The sequence below is a fragment of the Zingiber officinale genome, chromosome 8B (genome assembly GCF_018446385.1).
Source record: "Zingiber officinale cultivar Zhangliang chromosome 8B, Zo_v1.1, whole genome shotgun sequence".
Taxonomy (NCBI): Eukaryota; Viridiplantae; Streptophyta; class Magnoliopsida; order Zingiberales; family Zingiberaceae; genus Zingiber; species Zingiber officinale.
This window is the reverse complement of record NC_056001.1, coordinates 26,692,720-26,720,106: the sequence shown is the minus strand read 5'-3', so window position 1 is coordinate 26,720,106 and position 27,387 is coordinate 26,692,720. Positions and strand designations below refer to the sequence as shown.

The 27,387-nt window shown below is 39.0% G+C and overlaps 1 protein-coding gene across 1 annotated transcript; it reads right to left on the bottom strand.

Moving 5' to 3' along the window:
• Window positions 1–8,250: 8,250 nt before the first annotated feature.
• On the bottom strand, window positions 8,251–10,697 carry LOC122015435 (alpha-1,3-arabinosyltransferase XAT2-like). Its single transcript, XM_042572307.1, has 2 exons — window positions 10,335–10,697; window positions 8,251–9,628 (listed from the first exon to the last, which is right to left on the bottom strand). The coding sequence occupies exons 1-2, from the start codon at window positions 10,471–10,473 to the stop codon at window positions 8,421–8,423; spliced, it is 1,347 nt and encodes a 448-aa protein (XP_042428241.1). The 5' UTR covers window positions 10,474–10,697; the 3' UTR covers window positions 8,251–8,420.
• Between the last annotated feature and the right edge of the window lie 16,690 nt (window positions 10,698–27,387).

Here is a 27,387-nt window from a genome sequence, read left to right as displayed (position 1 = left end):
TGCAAGCTAGCTAGCTTCCTCACTGTGAGGCATGAGATGAAGCCCACCACTTAAATTTGTTGTCCATTTGGTGCAGTGGAGCTTTCGCAGACGGCACCAAGCCACCAACTAACCGAGAAGCCACCCACAGCAATATGATCAGAGGGTCATTTTGATCTCAAAATTTATATCGGAGTGGGGTGCTGCTACATGTGATGCTCCTCATATCAACATCCCAACCACCACACTGCCATGAAAAAGCTACTGGTACTGCTAGCCAGTCTTCATCATTAGGGTTAGCCCCATAATTCATCTAATCTCCACCTAAGCAAGAAATTCTTTACAACATTTTGCTATACTCGATCGCTTTTATGTTGATCTTGGTTTTACATAATAATTCATTCAAACGGCTTGTTTAATAAATATCTACTCGTAAGGGTCCACTTACCAGCATCACCTGCTAACTTCTCTCCCTCTGCTCTGTTAGCTGCCACATCAATCATCAAGACATCATACCCCAGGGAATCTCTCTCTCTCTCCGTTTTGTCGTCATTTTATAAAGAATAAAGATTTGTAACTTTCTTCATTTTACTGCTGGATGAGGAGCGTCCGAGGAGAGCGAAATCACCGCTTGGTATAAAGATTTGTGACAGATAGAGCTTCCGCCCACAATATTGACGGACCAATTAATCTCCACATGGCGATGCTCGATCGTACATAGATTAACACCGGAAGGTGTCAAAATTATCCGATAAAATCCCTTCCATATTTAAGCCATGAAATGTATTTAAGGATTATTGAAAAAAAATACATAACAATTCGAAAGCTTAGATATAAAAATATTTAATTATGGATAGAATGAGTTTATCTATTATAGTAGTTGATCTCAGTGTATGTCAGTTACTCAATCATTGTCGATCAAGGATTAGGACATGGAGAGATCACCAGCTAGATAATTATTAGGATAATAATTTGACATGGGTAGATGAGTTTGAGCTATCTTATAAGAGAACCCATCGCATGATAACTTCGAGTGGCTGAATCACCTAAGGGACTCGGTTAGCCAAGTCACTGAGTTAATAAGTCGAGGTACTCGAGATGCCGAGTAACTAAATTGATGGGTTAACCATGCATACTTGTTTGCTGGTGTAGCTAGGGGTCACACATATTCAAATTTGCTGACCTGGCTGGGGTCATCTCCCTGTATATCAGTTTGCAATAGTTATTAACATCTAATCTACTTGTTTAACTTCTTGACTGTAATGGTGTTTAATTGTAAATGGGGGGTTTAGGACAACTTAGAAGACACGCCGTATATTGTTTCCAGCGTGGTTACCATGGCTATTGCAGATAGTATTTTTTTTTTTTTTCCTTCCTGTTGTTTTAGATCGAGGAAGCAATTCACCTCACTCATTTTTTTTTGATCTGAAAATATATATTGATTTGTTTTCACTGAAAGTTCAGCTTTCAATTTTTTTTTCGTCTCCATCTGAAATGAATTTTTGGCGTGTAATTTTAATTTGTTTTGTGATTTATAATTAAGGGATTTGATTACCGGCCGGAGATAGTAGAAGTGTGCACCGTTTGCCCTAGTGGTGCAAACTAATTGAACCTCTAGCTCAAAATAATATGTTCCATAATTTATTTGAATTGAATTTGAATTTATAATATTTTATTTGATCGACCCACTCACCAGTCGAATTTTATTTATTTATATACAATTCTAGTTTGCCTATTCCTAATGCAGAAAATAAAATACAACGAATCCAATTTTTTTTTTTTTTTTTTGGTGCGTAGATAAACAGATGAAAGTGGTTAGAACATCAAATCCAAACAATGACACATTTGTTTGAGTCATCAGTCCGTTTACGACTTTGACTAATTACTTACCAACTCAATCTCTCCACTATCTTACTCGTACTTAAAAGTATTTTTCCTATTATCGACCATGGCAGACAAGATGGACCATGGCTAAATCATGCATGGAAGAATATGGGAAAGAAAAAAGGTTGCCTTCACATAAAGATATCCATTCCCAGCGTGGATTTTGTACGGTAATGCATGGCATGGGAGACAATATAAAGATGCTTACTTTTATATGAAGATGGAGAGGGTAGATAACTTGTCGAGGTGGAAAGCTATGAAAATGGAGTTTGATAACAACAAGGGCGTGTTTAACTCAGGGATATCACAAATAACTAAAGTTTTCTGTCTATAGTAATCCAAGATAACTCACATTTGGTTTGAGCGTTTTTTTAGATTCTGAAATTTTCCTCGATTCAGAAATGTCAGCAAGCGTCATTAATCTCAGCATGTAATCTAAAATCAGAAAACCATGGATAACCCAAGGTATTTCTTGATTCCGGACATGAAGCAATTTTTTTTTTTTTTAAATTACGCTCAGAAGGATCGGAGTCGTCGAGCAAGCTGGGTAGTGCCGGATCCGCAATAGGACAACGGAGGTGGCAAAAAGCAAATTGCCGCAGAGATTCATGTGACGCACGAAGGAGTGGTGGTCGGAGGTGGCAGCGGCAAGCGGCGAGCGATGCTGGATCGGCAACTGGTGCAGTGCGAAGGTGGTAGTAGGCAGCGAAAGCAACATTCCTTCAAGTGTGCAGGTTGCCGCCAAGCTTCTTGGGCGCCCGAAGATATCAACAGCAGCAATGGGCAACGGAGGTGGCAACAATGGGCGGTGGCGAGCAGCAGCGACGGGCGACGGGCGACGGGCGGCGGGCAATGGCAACAACGCAACGATCAGAGGTGGCAACGGGGGGTTGCGGGAGCAGTGGGTGGTGTTGGCTTAGAATCGGATAGGATAGCACACCAAAGCACACAACACACAGGAATATATAAGAAGAATAGGACAAATAGAAGTTTAACTTGTGAAAGAAAACCTTACATCAAGATACCTTCTACACGTCTCTACGACCCTTTAAATACACCACAAATGATAAGAGCAAAGACTACTAGATCCATAAAAATAGGATCGGCTAACACTAGATCCATAAAAATAGGATCGGCTGAGTAATAAGAAATTATCAAGAAAATAAATAAAAAAAACAAACTAACAACGTGGGGACTTAACCTTATCATGTTTGAATTATTTTCTCACATTACTCCCCCTAATCCTGACATGGTTGTAAATCATGGACGCCGAGTAGATGTCGCATGGCAGCTAACTTCACTCCTGGCAATGCTTTAGTTAACGCATCGGCTCGTTGTTCTCCGGTATTAACGAACTCAACCATAATCTATCCCCTTTCAATACATTCTCTGATAAAATGAAACCTTATATCTATATGCTTGCTTCGATTATGGAATACCGGATTTTTTATGAGAGCTATGACAGATTTGTTGTCAACAAACAAAGTTACCGGCTTTGGCTCTACACTGATTAATTCGCTAGCAAGGCTCCTTAACCACAAAGAATGGCAAGCCGCAGTTGCGGCTGCCATGAACTCTGCCTCACATGATGAAAGCGCCACTGTCTTCTGCTTTTGTGAATTCTAGGACACCAAACTTTAATTTCATTAAAATAGAAAGTCATTCCACTTGTGCTTTTCCTCCCATCGAGATCGCCAGCTAAATCACTGTCCGAGTAGCTGAATATACCAATTTCCTGGGGTCCCTTTATGTAAAGAAGCCCAAAATAGATTGTACCTTTCAAATACCTGAGAATATGTTTGATCACCTTATGATGCATGATTGTAGGCCTCTCCATGTATCTGCTCGCCATTCCGACGGAATATGACAGGTCTAGCCGTGTGTGTAGCAAATATCTCAAACAACCAATAATGTGCCTGTACTCCGTGGCGTCAATTGGAGTCCCTTCCAAGTCCTTATGCAACTGTGTCTTGGGTTCCATTGGATGCTTTGTGACATTGCAGTCTGCCATCTTGAATTGAGATAGAATTTTCTTGGCATAAGCTAATTGTCTAAGTAAAATTCGGCTCTTCTGTTGCTCCACTTCAATCCCTAAGTAGTAGGAGAGAAGACCTAAATCACTCATCTCAAATTCTGTCATCATTTGTTGTTTGAACTTGTTGATTTTTTCTGTGCTACTTCCTGTCACGATGAGATCGTCGACATATACTCCAACAAGTATACTTGCTTCTTCTTCACCTCTTGTATATACTGCATGCTCTTGAGTACATTTTTTTAAGCCAAGCTCTTCCAGACTCCTGTTCAAACGCATGTTCCAAGCTCGTTGAGCTTGCCGCAGTCCATAGAGGGCCTTGGACAACTTATATACCTTATGTTTCTGATTTTGTACTTCAAACTCTTCTGGTTGAGTGACATATATTTCTTTTTTTAACTCTCTGTTAAGAAATGTTGACTTCACATCTAGATGGTGTACCACCCAATTTTGATTTGTCGCAAGCGCAAGAATGACTCAAATAATGTCAACTCTAGCGACAGGCGCAAACACTTCTTCAAAGTCGATGCCTAATTGTTTTTGTACATAGCCTTTAGCCACTAATATTGCTTTGTGCTTAACGACTTTCCCATCTGAATTTTTCTTCAATTTGAACACTCACTTTAGGCCGATAGACTTGTGGCCTAATGGGAGCTCAGTTAAGTTCCAGGTATTGTTCATCTCAATAGATTTTAACTCTTTCTCCATTGCTTCGTACTAGCAAGCCTCGGTTGCAGCTTCTTGATAACATGTCGGCTCTTCAAATATCACCATCATCACCTCACCCTCTTCTTCATCAATACCAACCACTTCCTCAGTGTTGGCGTACGTAGATATTAGCAATGGATCTAAAACGGACCGATCCTTCATAAGACTCGGGTGAGTTTGTTATCGAAGGCGAGGAAGCTGTATGGGTATTCGATGATGGTGTAGATGGACTTGACACTCCTGTCATGGGTACCACGGCTACTGCCGGTGTTGTGACTTCTTTCGCTGCGGCCTCAATATCTGCTGCAACAATCACCTCGTCGGTGCCGAATGCATCCACCACCATAAACTCTGGTACCTTTTCTTCATTGTTGGCACCTGCATTCCATGTCCATTCACAATTTTCTCGAAACACCACATCTCTACCTACTTGTAGCTTGCCATGCCTTGGATCAAATAGATGATGAGCTTTGCAGCCTTCCTCGACACCCAAGTATACCATGGGTGAGCTTCTGTCGTCAAGTTTCTTGAGGTGAGGGGTTGTATTTTCACATATGCAACACAACCGAACACTCTCAAGTGGGCGAGATGTGGCTTTCTCCCCATCCAAGTTTCAGATGGCGTGCACTCTCCTAGCACCTTAGTTGGGAGACGGTTTAACAGATAGACAGCATGCCTAACCGCCTCTCCCCAGAACCTTACCGCCATATGTGTACCCTTGAGGAGAGATCTTGCCATGGCTATCACGATGTGATTACGGCGCTCCACAACACCATTTTGTTGGAGTGTGTAGGGAGCCGTGAGATGTCACTCGATTCCTTCATTTTCATAGAACTGAGTGAACTCCATGGATAGAAACTCGCCGCTCCGGTCTGTCCGGAGTGTTTTGATCTTGTATTCAGTCTTGTTCTCCGTCAAGAATTTGAACTTCTTGAATGCTCGGAATGCATCATTATTTGCTGCCAATATAAATACCGACATCCACCTTGTGAAATCATCAATAATCAGAAGACAGTACTTGTTACCGGCTAGTGTACATAGTGAGATTGGCCAGCAAATATCAGTATGGAGAAGTTCCATCGGCTTCTCCTCTCTACAATTTGATTGGCACGGGAATGGCGACCTTTCATGCTTGGCGATCACACACACCTCGCAAAGCTTGTTCAACTGGGGCAATGGAGGCACAACAACCGCCAATTTCTTCTCCCCTAACAGCTTCAAGTCATGGAAATTGACATGCCTGAGCCTTGTATGTCATAACCAGGTTGGGTCTTCTAGGCTTGCTAGGAGACAGACTTGCTTGAATGCCTTCAAGGTTATCTTGTACAAGCGATTTTGTGTTCGCTTTACCAGCATCAAGAGCTTCCCGCTCCTATCAATCACCTTCATGGTATCTCTTTCCATGTGCACCTCATTCCCAGTTTCTGTCAATTAATCGAGACTTATGATATTACTACAAAGTTTCGGAATGTAGTATACCTCGTGGAGAGCCTTCCGATCGCCGTTCTTGCATTTGAACACAACCGTCCCCTTGCCCATGATCTCAATGGTTGATCCATCGCCAAACCTCACCCTCCCGGTGATGGTTTTATCTAGTTCTTGAAACTTCTCGTGATGGCCATTCATGTGGTTGCTGGCATCGTTGTCAAGGTACCAAGCGTCTTTATCTCCTTTATTAACGCCGCGGTACATCTCCGGTAGCAACTTATCTTCACTAACTAGAATGATATTCTGCCGCTCACGCCTAGTGTCAAGCTCCTCGTGGGGCACGGGCATCATCAGTGCTGACTCTTCATCGGTGGCGTAAGTGAGGTGAGCCTCATCATCACGACGCTTGTTGTAGCATTCGGACGCATAATACCTCATTTTCTCACAATTGAAACACTTTATACGGCTCTTGTCACGAGCACCTCTGTCGTTGCCGCTAGTGTCTCCTGCACTGTCTTGGCTCGGCGTACCACGACCACGACCGCACCCCGCCCACGCCATTTTCCATGACTAGGGATGTTGGACCCACACCCCTTGCCTCCTGACGAAGTATCCACGTTGCTCCCCTTCTGTCGCATTTGTCATGCGGCATGAGTAAGTAGGAGCTCACCTTCAGTGTCGTTGGCGTTGCCGCGTAAACGTAGTGTTCGTTCCTTGTACGCCTTTAGCCGCCCAATAGTCTCCTCAAATGGTATCGTCTCAAGATCACGAAACTACTCAATACCAGCAACAATAGGGAAGAACTTATCAGGGACAGAATCAAGCAACTTCTTTACCAAAGAGGAATCTTCAAGCATGCCATGAGTAGAGAACTTGTTGCTCAGCAAACTCATCAATCGTCTCGGTCTCCTTCATCTGGAGGGCGTCAAACTCGCTCTTCAACGTTTGTACGCGTGCCTTCTTCACCCGATCACTACCAAGGTACCTCGTTTTGAGGCTGTCCCAGACTTCCTTCACCATCTTCTTTTTTGCAATCTGGAGAAGGATGTCTTCGGAGATACATTGCAAGATGTATGCACGCGCCTTTTTGTCCTTCTTTGTATCTACTTGGGCTCCTTCCACTGGCTCCACCGCCTCCCAGACTACTTGGACATCAAGAATCGTCTATGTCTTTATTGCCCACACAATGTAATTGTGAGGGCTTAGCATCGGATAGGCAAATGACACTCCGCCGTTCTCCTTCGCAGCAACTTGTGGGATGACAGATATTTTTGTGGAATCGTGGATTCTTAGGTGTTCTATATTGCCAAAGCTCTGATACTATATGTTGGCTTAGAATCGGATAGGATAGCACACCCAAGACACACAACACAGAGGAATATATAAGAAGAATAGGACAAATAGAAGTTTAACTTGTGAAAGAAAACCTTACATCGAGATACCTTCTACACGTCTCTACAATCCTTTAAATACACCACAAATGATAAGAACAAAGATTACGAGATCCATAAAAATAGGATCGGCTAACACTAGATCCATAAAAATAGGATCGACTGAGTAATAAGAAATTATCAAGAGAAATAAATAAATAAAAACAAACTAACGATGTGAAACTTAATTTTATCATGTCTGAATTATTTTCTCATAGACGACAAGTGACTAACACAGATGATTTTATTTTTTAACTTACATATTTGATTAAAACTTTAGTTATAGTGGAATAAATAAAATTGACATAATCTAAACCCAATAACATTATCTAAAAATATTCTAAAATAATAAAAAAAAATACCCAATTTTATTTATTTATATATCATCGACGATGATAATAATAATAATAATAATAATAATAATAATAATAATAATAATAATAATAATACACCAAGGATAATACAATAAAGTATTAGGTTATGTACTACTACTTCCAAACAAATAAAATTTTATTAAACATCTCATTCCTCATAATTGAAATTATGTGATAATTTAAATCAAACGCAGTTATGTTTCATTTCTCATAATTAAAACTATGTGATAACTTGAATCACACATAGTAAGCTTTGGGTGGTCTCATGATTATGAATGACGAAAGGTATAATGCATGAAGATAGGCTTGCAGACACTTTGTCAAGCATTATTTAAGTAAAAGATAATCAAGAAAAGAGTTAAAAGAAATTAGCGTATCAATAATGTTGTGCTAAGAATCTAAATGAAAGCACAACTGAAGAAATATTATTTGGTGTTGAAGTAGATTGGAAACTCAATTTTGATTGTAGCAACTTGAATACATTGCTAACAGTAATTTTAGCTGTCCATAGTAGCTGCAACTCAGTGTACACCACAAATTCCTAAAAATAAATATTAACTGGGAAAAAAAACATTAATGAAATACTCATTGTTGTTCACCGAGAATTTGGAGTGCATGTTCCAGGAAGGGCTTAAACCTTTTCACATCAAGCCTCACATTCTGTTCTTTCAGGAAGATCCTGGAGAATGTCTCCCAGTTTGCATTCTGAGGATGCAGTGACATTGGATCCTTGAACACTGCATGGTCTCTTGGATACAGCTCGGTCAGTGTTGTTTCCTCCTCGTTGATACTGTACTCTAAATAGTTTAGCTTCATTTGTTTTGCAGGCTCCCGGAAGTAATGTCCAGCAATCCAATCCAAATTTCCCCAAGGTACTACTTGAATCACCACACCATTGGTAGGGAGGAACACCATATTGGTGAGTGCCGAACCATGAACACCCATAAGCACATCGCAGGAGTTCACAATGCGTGAAAATTTAGAGAGATCAGAGTCCCCTTCAGTGATCACTACCTCATAGCCAACCTCTTGGGCTAGATTTAGAATCTCCTCCACATTCATGAACTTTCTTGTGTTGATTCTAGTTATGATCATGAGCTTTGGTTTCTTCGATTGGCCTGCATCCTTGAGATTCACAGGATACTCTCTCTCAAGCGAGAATACACTCCTCATGAAGTTTGCAAAGTGGAACATTGTGTAGCCATGAGGGGATTTGGAGGGCTCCATTTGGAAGTCATCCGTGCTGGTGCATCTAAGTCCAAGGGTGACATGCTGGAAGCAGTGGATTCTATCATCATTGTCATACCCAATGAAATCATACCTTGAAAGCTTCTTGAAGAACAACTTGTATTTGTTCATAAATTGAGGGTCCATGTTAGCTATGAGGAACTGAACTTCTCCCCCAAAAGGATGAGCAGTCTCAAATAGAGGAACCAACACATCAACGAAATCATGGAAGTAATTGGTTCCAGACCAGCCGCCAATTGCAAATACCATTGCAGGGACAGTGTGGTTGATCGAACAGGGTTTGTCTTCTGGGTGACCATAGACTAGTTTCAATGTCACTGGTCGAACTCGAGCACCAGATCCTTCATCCCACTTTCGAGCATAAGGCTTGATTGTCCATGAATCATTTTCTTTGATGTCAATGGATTGAGGGGCAACAAACACCATCCTGATGTCTTTGCCGATGATCCTGACATCACCATTGGCTTCACAGATATCAGATTTGTTGTTTGAGAGATCACATATAGGGTTCCTCTCCACATGCTTCACAAACTCACTAGGTCCGCCTTTACATTACATTTGAAATTTGATTTAGATGTTGAAACTCAAAGTCAGTATTTTGATATTAAACTATCAAACAAAATGTGAGAAGATCAAATATGAAGTAACTTAACAAGATCTAATTTCTGGTATTTTTCTTGTTCATGAAGAAGACATGGGGGCTTGAGCAAGCAAGAGCTAAACTAGCTAATAACCCCTTCCTTTTTCTTCCTAAGTAGAAAAAAGAGATGGAGCTTCACATTTAATTCCATGGCAACTACTTCCGGAGGTTAGAAAAATATCCCAATTCAAATTTTGTGCAGTTGATTCAAGAATCGACTTAGAAAGATAAACACTTATGCTGAATGAGCTAACAAAAGAATCAAGTAAAACAGCACTGAAGAACAATGATCAACCCCTCCTATTCAAGAAACAAAACAGCTAATAAAATTTCAATAAATCAAGTCAAATAAAGCCTTTTTTTTGTTCATGTATGAGAAAAAAAGATTATCCTTTTACGCTCAGATCTGGGCTTAATGTTTTTTGCCCCAACCGCAACGTCCCAGAAGATCTGCAACTTCGCGCCCCCTAAATTTTAAGTTTCTTTCAAAGATCTGAGTTAGGACGGTGCGCATGGAAACAAGGTGGCAGCTAGACCAGTAAACTTCGAGAACTTAGCAAGCGATGACGGCACATGAAAATCAAGGTGAAAAAGGAAAACCGACTACTTACCAACAGGAATGCGCATGGAATTAGTCCTCGACATGGTGAGGTAGCTGAAGAAGACCAGCATGAACACAGCAGCCAAGCCGATCCAGTAACCTAGCGGCCTTGCGCGGTTGAGGTTGGGGTTCCTGAACCCCTTGGCCATCTCCTCCTGGCAGCTGCAGCTGCACCTACAGCCTACTGCAGTCGCCTCCTTCTGCTACTTGTAGTCAAGTTTCACCCTTTACTTCCGGATCATCGATTGGGAAGACATAGGCCAGGAATCGAAGAACAGAGTGATGAAAACGAGAGCAGCGGAAAAGGGCGGAGACTGGGGAGGCACCAAACTGGTGGACTAACAGAGCGTGTTTGGCCTGCGAGAGGCCACCAAATGAGTCCATGCGGACAGCTAAGTTTTTCCGTGTCGGCAATTACGTGAATTATATGTACCAATTAGCAAAAATAATAGTTTATCTAAACTAATTAATTGACAAATATTTATATTTTTTTTTAGAAAAAATGAGATAAAGTTTAAAATACTTTATATTTAGCCAACGTACACGTTAAATTTTCATTTTAAATCTTTAAAATGATGGTTGAATTAGGAAACACAATTTTCTAAAGAATCAGGAAAAATTAAAAGCGAACTATGAAATGTAATTTTTTTCATATAGTTTTCGTCGCATTCAATAAGTTTAAATGTCACATTAAGTGTGATTGATGTGCTTGAGTTGGAATCAATAAGTCAAGCAATGTTAGGCATTGTAGAAAACGCTAACGACAAATAAGAAATTGGCATTAAATTAAGGCAAGAGAAGATTTTTTTTTCATCTCTATTATAATTAAAATTTTGATTTTTTTTTAATTATTCCAGTAGTATTATTCATTGTAAAATGTAAAATCTTACGTCCATAAATCATAGGAGCTTCCTATGTAAGAATAAGAGATTGAGACATGATCAATCAGTAAGTGAAAAGTGATCTACCCAACCAACTTTTGATCCATTTGAGATACGTTACATCAATTTTAATTAAAGTTATTTTAATAATATTTAACCAATTATTTTGACTAAAAAAAATCAGTGTTAACTAAATTAAAGCAATATTGATCAATATTTAAACAATTTTAATCAATATTAATATAATTTTAAATATAATTACTTAATAATTTTGAGCATATTGAATCATCTTTAGATGAAATCGCAATTAGAAGCATTTTTAGAATATAAAACATCTTTTTAATATATATTTAAAAAAAATAGGACGCAAATAATCGCTCATTTGATTTTCCCTGAGAAAAATTATAAAAGTTGAACATTCAATATTTTCGATTGCAAGATAATTAAACATGATCTACTTTATCTAAAGAATTGATAATACAGTTAGTTTCATTGATTATCTTTGAAAATGTGATTAATCCTATAAAAATTTTCCATCGACCATTAGAATAAATCGAGAAATATACATTATGATCAATCTAAAAATTCAGCATCTTTTATCCAAAGAAGATGACACTGAAGGTAATTTAATTACAAACAACATGAGCCAAATTTGTTCCATGGTCAAGGATCACTGCTGCACTAATATGTATGACTAAATCATATGTTAGAACTCTTCAAAAATATGGAACCGTCACATTAGCGGTCTCCTAAGAGTCGGCCTCACAGATATAGAGATGTTGGAACTCTTCAAAGATACCTCCTTAGTTGGAGGGTGAAGTCGTCATCCCCTTAAAATAACCTCATATTTTTTAAAAAGAGATAAATTATGGGATATTTGTCCTACAATGACTTTCTATACGGAATAGAACAGACACCTAAAGAAATATCTTATATCAGTCGAGAATTAATTTTAAGATTCATTGGAGTTATAATCATCGATGCATCAGATAACAAGGCGCCAACATGCGAAGAGACGAATCGTCAAGACTCAAAAACAAATTTGCCTAATTTCATCCTCGTGACGAAAACAAGAGTCGTCCTATAGCTCTTCTTAGGTGGAGCTTTCGGACAGGAAGTCAACTGTTGAGGAAACCGATAAAGCTTAGAGTTTGGTAGCTATAAACCAAACTTTAGACCATGTCCTTAATTATCTCTTTCATCTACTGTGACTTCCATATCAATAGCAACATAAGATGTTTTTGCACGCAAGAGAGTCCTCTTATTCATAAGCACAGCAGATACGTCTCCTTGGATGCTCCTGAGATATATACATGGATGCACTTTCCACAATAGGTAATCTCACAGTAATCACACCAGATATGTCTGCTTGATATGCGTTTAGTTTCCATGGACAAGGAAAAGTTGTGTGTTTTCAACATGATGTGCATCTTCAGGATAATGAAATGTAACATATATGTAGATGTGAATGCTGACTTAGTTATGGAAATAGTGGAATAATATTTGGAAGTAGTGAGTTAATTGTTATATTATATGGAGTCAGTAGTTAAGTAGATGAGAAGATAGTGAGTTAATGTTTATATTATTGGCAGCAAAATGAAATTATTAACTCGACGACCTCTGCCGGTGGCCTCCCACCATTTGGAAGAAAGATAAATTATGATGTTTCGCCTAACAATAAGAGAGTATGCAAAAAAAAAAAAAAAAAAAAAATATAGATAAGTAAATCAAAAAATATAGATAGGTATTTTTCGTGGGGAAAAAAATATAGGTAGATAAATCGTGAAACAATATTTATATTATTGGCAATAAAAGATGAAATCGTCACCTCGGCGGTCATCCACTATCTGGAAGGGAGGTAAATCAAGAGGATGTTGGGATCAAAAGAATTTATATATCTCCATAATGATATGATATTGTCTACTTTGACCTAAACCCTTTTGGGCTCTACCTAAAATGCTTTATACTAATGGAGATATTATTATCCTTTTAAATTCATGATCTTTTACATATCTTTCCAATGTAAGACTTTGATTGTATTCCTAATAATTCTCCCCTCAAATAAAGGACCGTCATTACTCTCATGGTCCGGGCCTCCCTGCAAGTATCCAATTATTCTTGACTTACTCCGGGTCTCCCCACAAGCATCCGGTCACTCTTGACCTGCCCTGAGCCCCCCCCCCCCACCCACCCCAGGCGCCGCCGCGCAAGCATCCGGTCACTCTTGACCTGCTCCGGATTATTGGGATATTGATCACTGACTAAAGGGGGTGAATAGCGATCACCCACTTCGTTCACTTCCTACATATTCGTTACTGCACAGCGAAAATACGAAACTAATATGAATACAAAAACCAATAACAAGAAAGAAAACAAACAAACCCTAACATATTTCGTTTAACGTGGTTAGGAGATGATACTCCTATTCCACGATGTGTCCGTAAGGCGGGTGATCCCTGTGATCTTTCAATGGATCAATCCTCGGTAAACTTCGGCTAGTGAACGACTCCTTGGTGAAGAAACCTCGCCACAAACTTGATCACACACTCTTGAATTACAAGACCTTGGAGACTCTAATTAGGGTTAACCACCTCTAATTTTATCACCCAAGCCAGTCATCCCAAGTTCCATTATATAAAGCTTGAGGAAAACATCCAAGCTATTTTTTTTGGTTACCAATCGACTGGTAAAGTTGCCAGTCGATTAGCCTTCGTGGAAAATCGACTGTTACACTCCAACGGCTTGATACCAGCCGACTGATGAAGACACAGTTGATTGGTCCACTTCGGTTGAGAGAATAGAATATTTTGTTCTCTCTTAGTCGATTGATGAACATATCAGTTGATTGGTCACCCTAGACTGAGCAAACAGAAGTTCACACTTATTGTTTCTCAACCACCAATCGACTGATAAATTCTAACACTAGGATTTTTACCTCGAGTACAATCACTTAGCACTCGTCCTCGCCCGCACGACTTGACCTTGCCTTTTAGCCTCCTCCATCAGCTTTGCGTCCGTCAAATGCTCCCTCATTCTTTATACTTTGCCTTCAAGAGCTTCCTTTGGCCTTGTCCTTGTTGTCAGGTCTTCCATTGCCAAGTGACTCATCACCTCCAGGACTTCAACCTTGACAAAAGCTTCTCACTTTGAGACTTCATCCTTGTCAAGTCATACTTGGACATACATTGCCAAGATCATACTTAGACTTTTCTTGTTGTACCTGCCACCTTCACACTTAACAACGTATATCAAATACAACAAATAACCTAACTTATATATTTGCCCAAACATTAAAACCTAGGGTCACACTGATTGCTCCAACACAGGTCTCCCTTCAATTTCGTTCAAGGTCACCCCATATACCATTTCTTGAGATTAAAAGAATTCACATATCTTCACAATATTATAATATTGTATATTTGGGTCTAAATACTCATGGTTTTATTTTTAGACTTTACCCAAAAGACTTTATACTAATGAAGATATTTTCATCCTTTTAAACCCATGATCTTTTTCATATTTTTTTTATTGGAAGATTGTTAGTGCAATCGTCCTCGGGTCACCAGTTGACTAAACTTGAGTGGATTCAGATATGAGGTTTGATATTTAGACAATATATGAGAAGCAATCAAGTAGGTCAAGATTGATTAAATACTTGACAATGTGTGAGAGAAAAGCTAAGTAGGTCATGGAGAATCAGATACTTGATTGAAAAAGTCTTAACTAGAGGTAATTAGGCAAAGCAAAGTCCTAACTTGAGGGTTAAGAAAAGCAAAGTCCAAGTGGGTCAATAAGAATTGAACATCGGCAAAGGGAAGTCCTAACTGTAATTAGGTCAAGGAAAGTCTAAGTGGATCAAGAAAAACTATACATTAGCAAAGGAAAGTCCAAGTGGATTAGGGAGGACCTCATGTTAGCAAGAGAAAGTCCTAACTGAGGTTAGGCAAGAAGAATATCTAAGTGGGTCAAGGAGGACCGTACTTGATGATTGAAAGTCTAACGAAAAGTTGACAAAGAAAAAATTCAAGTGGGTAAAAGGTTGACCAGACACTTAGCTGTTGTAAGTCCAATAGGGAGTTGGCTTGAAACAAGCAAGTTCCGACGTAGCAAACTTTTGAAGGTCATAACTTTTGACTCGAATATCGAAATAAGATGATCTCGGATGTGAAATGAAGCTCATTTAGAGATCTATATATTTTACTACTTACCAATCAATTATATAATTGATTGGGGGATCAATAGATCAGGTAATTGATTAGTTGATGAAGTACAGTACAGAAAGTGTCTTGATCGATTAGGTAATTGATCAAGATCTTCCCTAATCGATTAGGTAATAGATTGGGAGAGTCTGTCAGCGAATAATGAGCTTCTGAATTAATTAGGTGATTAATTGAAGTTGATAATTGATCAGGTGATCAATTGAGAGCATTTCTTCACGACGAACAGTGAGTTTCCCAATCAATTAAGTAATCAATTGGGAGGAGAAACTCACGACAAAAGTGAGCTTCTTAATCAATCAGGTGATCAATTTAAGTCGCGTAATCGATTGAAAGAGGAAGAAAAGAGATGTTGCAAGATTTGGATGACTGGATTTGCTCGGATCTGACATGGTAATCCATTATGAGTAAGGTCAATTGGTTGGGAATCCTAATCTGCAAGATATAAGGTGTTCAAAGGATTCAAATCAACAACTTTTCTTCTCTACTCTTCACCACCGATTCTTGGAAGACTCTGAGAGAAGTATTGCTGCATTTTTGAGTCTACAAGAGGCATTTCAAGTAACAAGAGATCAAGAAAAGCAAGGTTCTCAATTGTATTGTATATTTACATCTTGTTTTTATTGTATTCTTGTATGTGAGCTTGTACAAGGTTTCTTCACCTCTGAATTATTTTTTAGAAGGAGTATTTTTTATAGTGGAATATGTGCACTGTGTATATCCTTGGATTAGTCACCTCAAGGAGGTGGATACCAAGTAAATTCTAATTGTCACGCCCCAGGTAGTCCCTGCCAAAGAAAATTTCGGCGACATCTCCCCTGTACGGGTGACAATATGAAATTTCCTACAATGCCCTCAGGGCCACATATACATCGGCCAACACGGTCGAAACAATAACAATAAAAGTACAAATATAGCAAGCATCCACGCAGTTTAATAGTAACAACTAAACATAAGCAAAGATAAGGAAAACATCGCAAAAATCCTACTCAACTACACCCATAAAGCACAAAACCGATATCCTACTCAACTACACCCATAAAACACAAATCCGATATCATCCAAACAAAAACTCGTCGATAACAAAGAATCATACAAAATCCAAATTCTAGCAGATACAAGTCTGAAACATAGTCTAACATAATAAGAAAAACCAAAACAAGGATCCAAAGTGGAAATCCTCGCAACCTGCAGGGGGACTAGCGACTGGAACTCCTCTGGACAGCCTCAACCTAAAAAGAGTAATAACAGGGTGTGAGTCCAACACTCAGCGAATACCTTGTTGACATGCATAGTAAACTATAACAAATAGCAATAACTATGCGTACAGTCTCCTGATATAACATATAGAAAGTGTAAAACTGTAAGATAAGGAGTAACTGTACTAACCAGAACCTGGGTATAGGAATATCAAGGCCGTCAGACCCAAAGTATCATAAATCCTGTATGCATGTCAAGCAATACATCCATCCAATATGCATCATATAAAGTGCAGCAAACACAAGCAATCAGTGCAAATAATGCATATGATGCCAATAACATGTCCTGGTCACCCTTGACGCCAGTCAACCATCTCACACACGATGGTGAGACCGAGTGGGTAGGGCTGTGACAACCGTGCACTCTGTCATCACTGCTCCTGATGAGTGACCGAGTGGACGGGATGTTGTCGGAGTACACCTATCCTCCTATCCCAAATCATAAGTGGGGGAGCTCAATGCTCTCATCTCCCTGAGACAATCCAGTGGAGGGACCCCTGACGTGCTACCACGCTACGTCACGCTACCCATGAGTGGACCAGCGGAGCACTAACAGAGCCAACACTACACCCTGTCTGATATACCACTAACCCGTGAGTGGTGGTATGTGCAGATCCATGTAACTAGCGATGCGCTCAACAATAATGGAGCTGACTATCGCGCAGCAATGCAATCATGCGAGATGATGCATGACACTAAACATAGAAATATCCTGATCCTATCTACCTCCATAAAAACAAATATGTACCAAAATACGTAGATCAAATAATATGATCTAGGTACACATGTCAGGTATAGTATCTAACCAGTCTGATATATCATAAAGCATGACATGTCACTATCTCCATAACATATATAGCAAACATGGCATGAACGCTAAACAAGTAACAAACAAAACATGCTCGGAAACAAATAGTGACATGCTGATGCAGATATAAATATAATTATTACTACTTGTTAAAAATCTACTAAACATATCAACAAGACGTATCAAAATAGATAGGTCAAGGTACCCGCCTCAAATAGGAAAGTCCAATACAGTCCAAATTCGACGTCGAGATGCTCGTCTCGAATCAGAGTCCTACGTCAAACAATATATAAATATTTTATTTAGCTAAATTCATAAAAATAGCTAAATAAAATCCCTAAAACTAATTTAGAGTAAAATCCTAATCACATAACCTCAATTTACCTATTAAAGCTAATAGTTAATTAGAGTTAGTTACCTAATCCCTAATCACCTATTAGATTAGAAATCCAAAACCTAAATCCAATTACACATGAATCTAAAACATGCTCAACCACATGTACTACTCTAAATTCAATTAACCAGCTAGTTATCCAATTATCCCTAATTCAATACATAAACCTACTCCATCAACATACATAACCATCTAGAAATCAAATCACACCATGATCTACAACTAAGATCAATTTCCCTACTCCTTACCTCAAATTCAAACCTCTGCTCTTGATCCAAAACCACTGGTGATGCTGGTTTGAGTGCTGCCGGCAAGAAACACCACTGGAAACAAGCTTCCCTGCTGGAATCTTCCTCCCGTAAGGTCTAGAGGAAATCAACAGTCCACTTTCCGTTAATCCTCAACCATAGATAGTTGCTGCCGGAAGAAGACTCCACCACCAGATTACCTCAACAATCCACGCCTCTGGTGAGCAAGGGAAAAATATGAATCGATCACACAACATCTCAACAACCCACAGGGTACGTTGCTTGCCTCCAAGATCCGGCTAGGGCACAATCAATCAAGCATAAAGCTCGGCACTGGTCTGCGGTCGAAGAAGGTGGCGGCAACACAGAGGGAAGGGAGGTCCGGCGAATCAAATCTAGGGCTCGGCGGTGTGCGGAGAGGCTAGGGCACAACCTCAGTGCAGGGAAGATCGCGTGGAGAGGACGAGAAGCAGAGATGGGGACGAGGAAAGGAGAGACTCGCCACTACCTTTGTACCAGAGGAGAAAATAAAACGGACGGTGGCGGCGATTTTGGGAAGAAGAAGAAACGGCCGGAGTGTGGCTCGGGCACGCGACGTGGATCAGGGAAGAAACGACGAAGGAAGGGAATAAAGAAAAGAAAAGGAAATGATTTAAAGGCAATAAACATTTCCTCGTTTAAACGGGGTAGCCCAAACAAACTTTCCCGGGGCCCAATACTGATCCCCGTAACCCGAGCCATACGAGCTCCGAAAAATTCTGAAAAATTCCCTTATGGTTATTCGTCAATTTTCGATATTTTACATTCTCCCTCACTAATAAAAATCTGATCCCCAAATTTCGTTATCTACCATCAGTAATTACTAACAACAGATAAAAGTATAAATGTTGAACGGTAATTAACTCACATACCTCAAGTGAAAAGGTGGGGGTATCGAGCTCGAATCGTATCCTCGAGCTCCCAAGTAGCCTCCTCGTCCGAATGATGCTGTCATCCAACTTTAACCGATCGGATAGTCTTGTTCCGCAGCTGACGCTTCTTCTAGTCCAGAATCCGTATCGGAACCTCCTCGTAGGTGGCGTCAGGCTGAAGGGAAACTGGTATATCAGACAACACATGTGTTGGGTGTTAGAGTGTATACTGAAAGCCTAAGCTTTTGTAGACATTTATTTTGAATAAAGAATCACATTTGGTCAAATTATTTATATTTATTTGTAGTTGTTCAATTAATTTATATTGTAGATAACATGGTATGTGGTGTCACATACAGAAGATAATGTTATCAGTACCTTATAAATTATAAACAGTAGCTCACGACCAAAATGGAAAGGAACAAACCATTGGAAGGTCGTAGTGTAATTAGGTGTTAGTTTATCTTAACTATATAATTACACTAGTACACTTAGAGTTTATTGAGTAGGACCATTAGAGGTCGTTTCTTTTATACTGACTTTATAGAGGAACAAAGACCTCAGTTATTATGGAAGAATGTGCTCTTAATCCTAATATAATAACAAGCACATATATTTGATATTTATTTCTTTAATTTATCAATGGGTGAAATTTAGTTTGATAAATCAATAAGCCCGATAAATTGGGAAATGATATCAGTTATAGTGTGTGTTGTTGATTATAAAAGGAAACTGTGTCCTAGAAAGCTAGGTTGAGAATGTCCCTAAGAGGAGCTCATAAGGATTGTCATGTTAAACCCTGCAGGTGGACATAGTCCGACATGATGATAAGGTTGAGTGGTACTACTCTTGGACTAAGATATTAATTAAGTGAGTTGTCAGTAACTCATTTAATTAGTGGATATTCATTATCTTAAACACAGGGAGACTAACATACTCATAATAAGAAGGAGCCCAAAAATGTAATTTAGGATTGGTGCGGTAGTTCAATAATAGTTCTCTAGTGGAATGAATTATTATTCATAAAATTAAGTTGTGTGTTCGGGGCGAACACGGGATGCTTAATTTTATCGGGAGACCAAAACCAATTCTTCCTCTCGGTCCCTATCGTAGCCTCTTAGTTATAGAGTACTATACTCACCTATACCCACCTTCATACCCATGTTATAGGGGCCGGCCAAGCCTTGGTCCATTGGTGGCCGGCCCTAGCTTGATCCCAAGCTTAGGTGGCCGGCCCTAATAAAATAGAAAAGAATATTAATTTTAAAATTTTCTTATGTGGAAGATATAATTTAAAAGAGAGATTAAAAAAATTAAAATATCTCTTTTATAAGTTTCTACAAAAGATTAAGAAAAGAGATTAAATCTCTTTCCTTATTTGTAGATTAAAAGGATATTTTATTTTTCTTCTTTGTAAATTATCCACATGTTGAAAAAATAAAATTATAGAAATTTCTTTTAATCAACCATGAAGGGATTTTAAAGAGAAATTTTATTTCCGGAAACAAATAAGGAATTTTAATTGGTTGATTGAAAATTACCTTATTTGCTCTTCCATGATGTGGCCGACCATGACTTGGGCTATTAGGGAATTTTATTTAATTCTTCCTAATTAGTTCATGTCAAAGAAAGTTAAGGAAATTTTATTGTAACTAAATTTCCTTATTTGCCAAGGCTAAGGATTATAAAAGAGGGGATTGGGGTGCCTTCATGAGATACATCCTCTATTATTTTTTCCCCTCTTTTCTTCCTTGGTGTGGCCTGCCCCTTCAAGTTCTCTCCTCTCCTTGGTGTGGCCAAACCTCTCTTCTTTCTTGGAGATCAAGTGGTGGCCGGATCCTAGCTTGGAGAAGAAGGAGAGAAAACTTGCATCCCTTGGAGCTTGGTTGGTGGAAAAGTTCTTCATCCTTAGGAGTTCATGTGCTTGGCCGAAACTTGAAGGAAGAAGAAGAAGGTGCTAGGTGGTTCTCATCTCGGAAGATCGTTACACACACAACGTCCGAGATTAGAAGAGGAATACGGTAGAAGATCAAGAGGTCGTTGTCTTCAAAGAAAAGGTAAAACTAGTAATTGTTTTCCGCATCATACTAGTTTTGTTTCTTTGTAAAAATACCAAATACAAGAGGCATGCGATTCTAGTTTTTTTTTCGAATTAGTTTTCGAAGTTGTGTTCTTTTGTTTTTTCTATTCCTTGTGATTTGATTATTCTTAGCGGTTAACCTAGGGTTACTATGAGAAGGTTAAATATTTAATTTCCTTAAAAGGTTTTGTCTAGTCGGTGGTGGTTGCTCTCATATCCAAGAAGGCCAAGTGCCTCGCCATGCAGTACTGGAAGCCGATTTTGGAAATAGATATTTAATTGTCTTCGTGACCTAGGTGATTTAGATCGAACGTGTTAAGTTCCGCAGGAGATCCAAGTCTAAACCTAAAAGAACAAATAAATTAAACTTAGGATCAAACGTGTTAAGTTCCGCAGGCAATCCAAGTTTAATTTAAAAGAACACATGGTAGCTAGGAAAAGGTTCAGACCTTTGTACAAAATTTTTGTACAGTAGAACCGTTAGGCTTTCAGAGTAGCAACCAACAAGTGGTATCAGAGATAGGGTTTTGCCTCTGTGTATTTGGTATTAGTTTAATTATGCACATGTCATACATAATTTAGGCAGGATGATAGTAGGATGTGCTAACTTTGTGGATGCAGGATCCAACTATTATGGCTTATAGGTATTGTGTGTGTGATTGGTGTTAGAGTGTATACTAAAAGCCCAGCTTTTGGTATAAACATTTATCTAGTTATAAGAATCACATTGGTCAAGTGTCTTCATTTATATATACCAAATGTAGATGTTCAATTAATTTATATTGTAGATAACATAGTGTGTGGTGTCACACACAGAAGATTGTGTTATCAGTTCTTTATAAATTATAAACAGTAGCTCACGACCAAGATGGAAAGGAACAAACCATTGGATGGTCGTAGTGTAATTAGGTATTAGTTTATCTTAACTATATAATTACACTAGTACACTTTGAGTGTATTGAGTATGACCATTTGATGTCGTTTCTTTTTATATTGACTTTATAAAGGAACAAAGACCTCAGTTATTATGGAAGTGTGTGTTCTTAATCCTAATATAATAACAAGCACATATATTTAATATTTATTTTTTTTACTTATCAAAGGGTGAGATTTAGCTCGATAAATCAAAATGCCCGATAAGTTGAGAAATGATGTTACTTATAGTGTGACTTGTTGATTATAGAAGGAAACTGTGTCCTAGTAATCTAGGTTGATGATGTTGGGGATCGGACGACCGGCTTGAAGGGGGGTTGGATAGACGGCGCCCCCAAATACTCGCTTCTTTCTACAACGTTAGTGCGCAAGCGGAAATGCAAACAAAACAAGTAGAAAGCTAAATACTAAATGAAAGAATTCAAACCAAGCTACACGATCATTTACGTGGTTCGGAGATAAAGCTCCTACTCCACGGCGTGTCCGTAAGGTGAACGATCCCGATCCTTCGGTGGATTACTCCCCGGAAAACTTCCGGCTAGCTCAAACCTCCTTGTGGGTGGAGAAACCTCACCACAACCCTCACAAGAGCTCTTTTGACGCTAGGGCACAAGTAGACTACTAATAGAGATTAACCACCTCTATTTCGTCAACTCAAACCAAGCTCCCAAGCTTTGGTTTTATAGGCCACGGGTTGGAAAACCCCGCCTACCAGTCGACTGCTAAAACATGCAGTCGACTGCCCTCTGTGGAAATTCGACCGTTACATCCCAACGGCTCGATTCCACACATTCGCTCGATGCCACCGATCGCCGATCGCACCACGATCGCTAAAACATGCGCGATCACAAGATCGCTGATGGCGCACAAGATCGCTACAAGATGGCCACAGAACTGCTACAGTAAAACCCTAAAAACTAGGATTTTACTCCGAGTACAATCTCTCGTGCACTCGTACCCTCACCCTTATGACTCACTTGATTCTTCCTTTGCAGCTTTGACCTTTGCCTTCAAGCCTACTTCCTTTGGCTCTCGTCCCTCGGATGCATTCAAGCCCGCGGCTCGTCCCCAATGCCATCCTTCGCGTATGCCTCGAAGTCGCTTCCCTTGGCTCTTGTCCTCGCTGTCTTGTCCACGGTCCCTCGGATGCTCCATCCTTCACCGGACCCGAAGCCATCAACCTGAGTCACATGTGTATCCTGCAAACCTGCACAACTCAAATACACATATCAAATACAAGGGTGAACCTAACTTAAACCCTTTGCCCAAACACCAAAACACATGGTCGCACGGACCATTGGGATTGCTCCAACAGATGATGCCCCCAAGAGGAGCTCATAAAGATTGTCATGTTAAACCTTGTAGGTGGATTTAGTCCGACATGACGATAAGGTTGAGTGGTACTACTCTTGGACTAAGATATTAATTAAATGAGTTGTCAGTAACTCACTTAATTAGTGGACATTCGACATCTTAAACACAGGGAGACCAACACACTCATAATAAGAAGGAGCCCAAAAGTATAATTTGGGATTTGTGCGGTAGTTAAAAAAAAATGTCACCATTGATGAAATTGTGGCCTTATTTGTCTATGTGTTGGCACATTATAAAAAAAATCGAACGATGAGTCTCCTTTTTAAACGAAGTCGGGAGACAGTAAGTCGTCATTTCAATCTATGTCTTTGAGCAATTTTACAATTACACAACATATTGCTCAAGAAACCTTAACCGATATGCAATGATTACAAAGAAGATAAATGGAAACCATTTAAGATAAGCATTTTTTAATCGCTTATCATTCTTCAGTTTAATGGGATTTGATGAATATTTTTTTACTTCTATCATTTCTAATATTCTATCATTTCTAATATTGTGATAGATGTTTTAATTATACAATAGTATTGACAGAGTCATATTACATTTTTTTTTTTAAATTACCTACAGTTCAAGTTCAAATTTAGCAAACACCAAGCCTTCCTTTAATGCAACACGACCTGTATAGAAACGAAGATAACCAAACGCATATACATCAAGTCCTCGAGCATCTCTGTTTTCAAGACTAATCAGGAAAAGATAAATCATAATATTTCTCTTTAATTTTATTAGAAAAATAATAATTTCAATTAATTTAATTGAGTATTCTTAGACCTGATTTTATACGAATTTTTCATCGATCACTGAGATAAAGTAAAAAATATATGAAATGATCAGTCCAAAAGTTTAACATCTTTTGATTACATTTTTTATTTAGAGAATTATTTTTTTATAAATACGTCATAATTAAGACTCGAACTATGAATATCTAGATGATAATTTAAATATCCTATCATAACACTATAGCTTCGAAGACCTTTTCAATTTCATTAGGTTGGTTCATTCGATGTGATCAACTCCTTTTTATAATGCATCTAAAATAGTACACATAAAGATTTTTTTAGAAAATGAAGTTTTTTAAAAAAAATAGAAATAGTAACAATTTTATGCAAACCATGAAAATTTATATTCCAAACTTATATTGTAACTTATACATGAGATATTTATTCTATAAGAATTAATGAATTAAAATATTTTAATTCTATTTTTTCCTTTGTCATAATTCATAATTCATGTATTCAATGCAGTGCCCACCCTACGTCATAGGACATGCCCACGTAGCTCCACTCCACATCGACAAATCCAACCTATGTGACTCCAATGTCATATTTGACTTGGGCTATTGGAGCCTCTATGCTAGTGGTCACCTTTAGTTGCACATATAGCTTGACATCCCAAATTGTAGATACGATTTGGCACCCTAAGTTGCTCATACAACTCAGCATCTTAGGTCTCCTGTATGACTCGGCACCCTATGTCACCCATACACCTTGGCTTCTTGAGATTCTCATGTAACTAATTAGCCCTCGGGACCTTCCTATAAATTTACTCCTAAAACACATATGTGACTCAGTACCATGAGTTCTGAGAGCACTGTGCTTGGTATTGTTCTTGAGCTTTATACTCAGCGCTACTCTCCCCTTTAAGCATCTCAGGCTCCTCGAGTCCCTTGTGCTAAGGTTCCTTGCAAGCATATATAGGTCATAACTAGGCATGACTGTCACAGGGATGGACCATAACCGAACATGATCCTCAGTCATGGTCCTTGTAGATACGAAACATAACTAAATACAATCCTTATAGAAATGAGCCATCGAGTATGGTCCCTACAGACCTAGGCCATATATGATTGATCACGATCCCTCAATAATTTGTACTATTGCAGCGCATGATCCTTAGGGCCAAACAATCCAATGGATTGGAATATTAATCGTATATAAAGACTAAAGCTGGTGACCGTACAATTTTTTTGTTTAAAAAAATCTTTTAATTATTATTAATTTTTTACTTTTCATCAACTACTAAAAATGATTCAACTCTGCTACACAACTTCAGCCCTCTCTTGTCGTATTTTTTTTATTTGCAAGACCACCTCCGTTCCCTCGTTAATATATATCCACGTTAGTGTCCAGTCGGCAGCATCAGTATTTATTATTTAGTTAAATAATGTATGCTGTTCCTTATGCTGTCTCCGAACCTCGAAACTCAGCTTTATTCGTTCTAGCAAGTAGTTTTTATGTTCTTATTCCTTTTAGCTTAAATAAAATGGCTAAAAGATACAGATGGAAGAAAAAGGAAAAAAAATCCACTTGCAGCCAGCGATGGCAACCACACACCTCAGGCCCTCATTTAGTGTATTTTCTTCACTTTTTAAGCTTTACAATTAAAGTTGCCTCTTTCAGGATTCCAATCCCCCAAAGTAGGAATTGTTGATTATTTATCCTATCATTTTCATTCATTTATCTGGCAATATATATATATATATATAAAAGGGTAAAAATTAAATAATTGTTCAGATAGATTTCATTTACCGGATTGGAACATGCACGTGAGGGAGGTGGGTGCCCACGCGAGGCCGCGAATAGGGCGGATTTCTTCTGGCCGACGACTCCGACGCCGGCCTGCTTCTTAAATCCACCACGGCCCTTCCTCCTCCGCTTGCCCCGAGTTGCCCACACTGAGCGTCCTCTTAGTTAGTGGATCTTCGATTCGATCTATTCTCAGCCTTTGGTCCCCCCTCTGTTACCTTCGCCGCACTCTCGGGTTCGCTTGGTGCAGGTCGGGAACCGGTCGGGCGTCGGCGCCGCCACGGATAGGGTACTGTCCGTTTCCCCTCGCGCCTTTCCGGCTCGATTCCCCACTTGCATCAAGTGAATTCGAGAATCCTTGGCGAAAAAGCAAGATCCTTTTTTGTTTTTTGATTTGTTTGTTAAAGATGGATTTTTTTTGTCGGTTTTTCGTGACCTGGATGGCTGTGACGATATTGCTTCTACTCTGATTTATGTGATCGTAGTTATTAATGGCCATTCCTGAAGCTGTGTGGATTGTGCAAGGTTGCCTGACATGTTTTTGGTGGAAGCTCATTCATAGTACTGGTGTTCTCTTTTGGTTCCTGCTCTGTACTTGATACAGTTCTAGCGAGATTGGTATAAAAAAACAATTAATCGTCGAAATAACCTATTATGCATGACTAATGATCTGAAATTAATTGGATGTTAGAAGCCCTTAGCTTCAGCATATCTGGATCTATATTTGTTGCAAGCTATGATTTGGGAAGCCAGAAGCTAATGAATTTTGGTGCTTCTGTCCTACTGAACATGCACGGACTTTTTTGCCTGTTAGAAAATATCTTATTTATTTCTCATTTATTGACAAAATATATTTGTTCTGCTGAAGCAGGCAAAAAAACAGTCCTACCTGCAATCCTAACTCACAGCAACAGAGAAAGATTTGTATTTCATTTAGAACACGAGACTGACGATTCAGTCTCACAGAAGTTTTTCACCGGCCAATCAGGAAGGAAAGTATAGATGGATCCTAAACGGAACAACGTCCCAAATAATTTGAGCTCCTTAAATATTATATGTCCCGGGTGAAATTTTAATGCTCGTTGTCTACGGAGCAATATTTCCACCGGTTGAAAACTTGGAAGTGATATATTATGATTCAGTTTTGTAATCTGCACAGTATCTATTGGCTGCATGTATGGTCAGTTACGCTTTATGCCTCTCTAATATACTTGAAGTTACAGGCCATTGAGTGAGGGCTAGTTGAGTAACTTGAATAACACCAGGGGCCGAGGTGAGTTGAGTTGCGATAAAGCAAACTGTGTACGTCAAAGTGAGAAAAAAAAAAAAAAAAAAAAAACAAAAAGATCACCGAGACCATCACCAGAAAGCTGCGATGAAGGAAGCTTTTGCAGCTCAAGCAACCAAATTTGAACAATAGTTGGCAGAAA